General features: G+C 48.2%; 1 protein-coding gene across 1 annotated transcript in view; it reads right to left on the reverse strand.

Moving 5' to 3' along the window:
- LOC101650483 (DDB1- and CUL4-associated factor 12-like protein 2) overlaps window positions 1-483 on the reverse strand; it is a 3,814-nt gene extending 3,331 nt beyond the window's left edge. The window contains exon 1 of the mRNA XM_004713078.2: window positions 4-483. Coding sequence (XP_004713135.1) covers window positions 4-483 — 480 coding nt within the window. The remainder of the gene's footprint in view (window positions 1-3) is intronic.
- Window positions 484-3,169: the final 2,686 nt, after the last annotated feature.

Below are 3,169 nucleotides of genomic sequence, written 5' to 3' on the forward strand. Positions count from 1 at the left end.
GACGCGTGGCACCGGGGTTGGCCATGGTGGCGGCGAGAAGGGGAAGGTTCCCCGGAAGGTGGCGAAGGTCGGGCGTTTGCGGGCGGCGGAGCCTCCCAAGGCCAAGGGCGGCGAGAGCGGCGCGGCGGAGCGGGCAGAGGACGGGGCTGGTGGCGAGGCGGCGGCGTGGAAGCAGGCGAGGGCGGGAAGTGCGTGCAGCGGGCGGCGGCGGCGGTTTATATAGGAGAGCACCGTGCGGGGAGGCGAGGCGAGGGGCGGGGTGGGCGGGGAGCCCGTGGGGGGCGTGCCGTGCGAGGCGCGGGGAGGCCTCTCCAAGGACTTTGGGATGTGTGCACTGTACAGAGCAGAGGAGGGGTTCGTTGGCAAGGGTAAGAGGGCACCTGGAGGGCGACTGCAGGGACAGACATAGGATGAGGTCCTGGACCTGAAGCCATAGCCCAGAAGTTGGACAGGGAGTGTTTGGGCGCAGTGCTTCAAATTCATAGTGGAATCATATTGGAACCCTCTAGAGTCAAGGAGGAGGGGAGGCAAATCTGACCATGAACAGCTCACTCGCCTCCCCCCTCCCCTGTGCTTGGTGCAGTCCTGTGGGACTCTTTGCTCAGAAATGATTCCCTCCAACATGGGGTCCCTCCGCAAACTTTTTAAGAGTTTCAGGCCAGTCCCCACCCCCACTCCCCTTCTGATTAAAGACTCTGATGTGGGGCTATTTTCCATGGAATTCCCGTTTGGGGGCAGATTCTGAATTCGGAGTTTGTACCCCTCTCTAACCACAGAACGTGGAGGAACCTGGTAAGGTTTTAGCCCTTGAATCCCCTGAAACCTTGAGGTCTAGAAGTGGGGCAGAAGAAAAAGAGGTCCTTCCTCAGAGTCCTGAGGCTGAGGAGCCCAGGCTTCCAAGAGAGGGGAACCGAATCAATCCCTCGCTCCTGGTACAGAAGGTTCAGTCCTCTCAGCCAGTCTCTGGCGGAGGCCCCTGGCTCTGAGGATCCCCATGGGGTGTTGGGTGGGAGACAGAAGCGTTGGGGGGCGGGGGGGGGCAGCGGCTTTCCACAAGTGGAAGTAGACCTTTCCAGAAGGACACAACCACATACACGCAGTGATGGGGGAGTGTTGAAGTTCAGGCTTGCACTTTGCAGTCTAAAGTGGGTTGAAGGTCTTATATTCAGTTCACCCCTCAGAGCAGTTAACTTCCTGGAAGCTTGAGCTACACAAGAGATACTTTGCCAAAGCACTAACTGGACGAAACCAACTCTGCACACACCTTTCTTTTTAAAAATAGATGTTGCTTTCTGAGTGGTGCTTGTAGGGAGAGTGCATTTACTCTTTGACCAATCAGTGGAGCCCTGGGAGCCACATTGTTGCCACCCATCACCCCCTTCTCCTACCTCTTTTTTGCAACCTCCCCTCACGTGCAAACTCCGGCATACAAACCCGGAAATCATCCCAACTCCATTTTAGCTGCGGTATCGCTGTATTCTTCAATCCTTTCTGTACCTCAGTTCTAATTCTTTCCCATATCAATGCACCCCAAAACAAAAGCTGTGGAGGTTTGGCAAATTAGTTAGGGAAAGCTTTGTGGATGTGGCTGCATTTGGTTTTCTCAATGGGGATAGAAGAAATAGCTGTTCCAGAAAGCGGCCACTTTATGTAAAATAAGCACAGATATTGTCAAGAAATAGTTCATAAACTTCCAACAAAACTCAAAAAACACTCGAGAAAAGTTTGACTCAGCGAACCCCTTTTGGTTTCTGAAACTGTTTATAGGAGTAAGTCCAGCCTTCCTCCCGTAGAGCTGCTGATGGTTTTGAACCGCTGGCTGTGCAAATCGCATCCCAACGCTTAACCACTACACTACCAGGACTCTAAAAGGAAAATTAATAAACAGGTACATCCCTGAGCTCTATCCTTTAAAGATACAAACATGCAATGGTTTGTGGACCATTCTAAGAAAGATGGATCTAGATTTTTCACACTGAAGTTGACGAAGGTTTATGGCTGGTCAGGAGTCCAGAGTTATCCTGTCCAGTGTACTTCACGGGTACATGGCAATGAACTCAGCTCTAGAGGCGTTGTCCAGAAAACATGGGACTGAAAGATCAGCAGTTCAAACTCACAGGCTGCTCCTATGGATAAAGTTGAGGGTATCTGCACCCTTGGGGATTTACAGTCTCAGAAAGAAATCCTATATAGGGTCATTATGAATCAAAATAAATTCCATGACAGTGGTGGGGTTTTCATTTTGTTTATACTAATATGGTAAAAGTCTTGCCAAACAAAGAGCCTGTGATTAGGTAGATAGGTAAAAGAGACTGATCTAAGCTAAAGCATTGTGTGGATGCTGACTCATAGTGACCCAATGTGAGTTTCTGAGACAAACTGTTTACGGGACTAGGAAGCCCAGTCTTTCTCCTACAGAGTTGCTAGTGGTATTGCACTGCTGATCATTCAGATTGCAGTTCAACACTTAACCACTACGCCAGTAGGGCTACATAGTGTAGCTATGAGGTTTACAGAAAAAATAAAATAACAAGAGTGCCTACTGAATGAACAGAAGGTGACTCCACGTATTTCAGAGTAATGCAATGATCTCATGACTACATATCCAAAGAGCAGCAACCTGTGACCCCACATATTTCAAAGTAAAACAGTGACCCCCAAGACCACCAGTTAGGCCACTCATAAAATGAAGTATGTTTTTCCGAGGAGAACATACATTTTTACAGTGTACAATTGTTCTCCATAGGGCCTTCAATAGATGAGATAGTGAGGTCTTTCTTCTTTGGAACTGCTGAGAGGATTTGAACCACCAACCTTTGAGTTGATATCTCATACCAATTTGTCCCACCCAGGAACCAATGTGAAAGTTGGACTTTGAGAAAACTGAAGAAGAACTGACACATTTAAATTATAGTGAAGATGAAAAATATTGAAAATACCATGGATTTCAAAGGAACAAACAAAACTGCCATGGAAGAAGTATAGTCACAATGCTTTTTAGAGGAAAGGATGGAGAGACTTTGCCTCACATACTCTGGACATATTGTCAGGAGAGACCGTGTGTAAGTCTGGGTAGACTAGAGAAACAAATTCATAGAGACTCATATATGTATAAGAAAGTGTTTTATATACAAGAACAATGGAATATTTAGAAAAAGTCCCAGCCCAG

The sequence above is a fragment of the Echinops telfairi genome, unplaced genomic scaffold (assembly GCF_000313985.2).
Source record: "Echinops telfairi isolate 266 unplaced genomic scaffold, ASM31398v2 ScPeMD7_6080;HRSCAF=6971, whole genome shotgun sequence".
In the NCBI taxonomy this organism is placed as follows: Eukaryota; Metazoa; Chordata; class Mammalia; order Afrosoricida; family Tenrecidae; genus Echinops; species Echinops telfairi.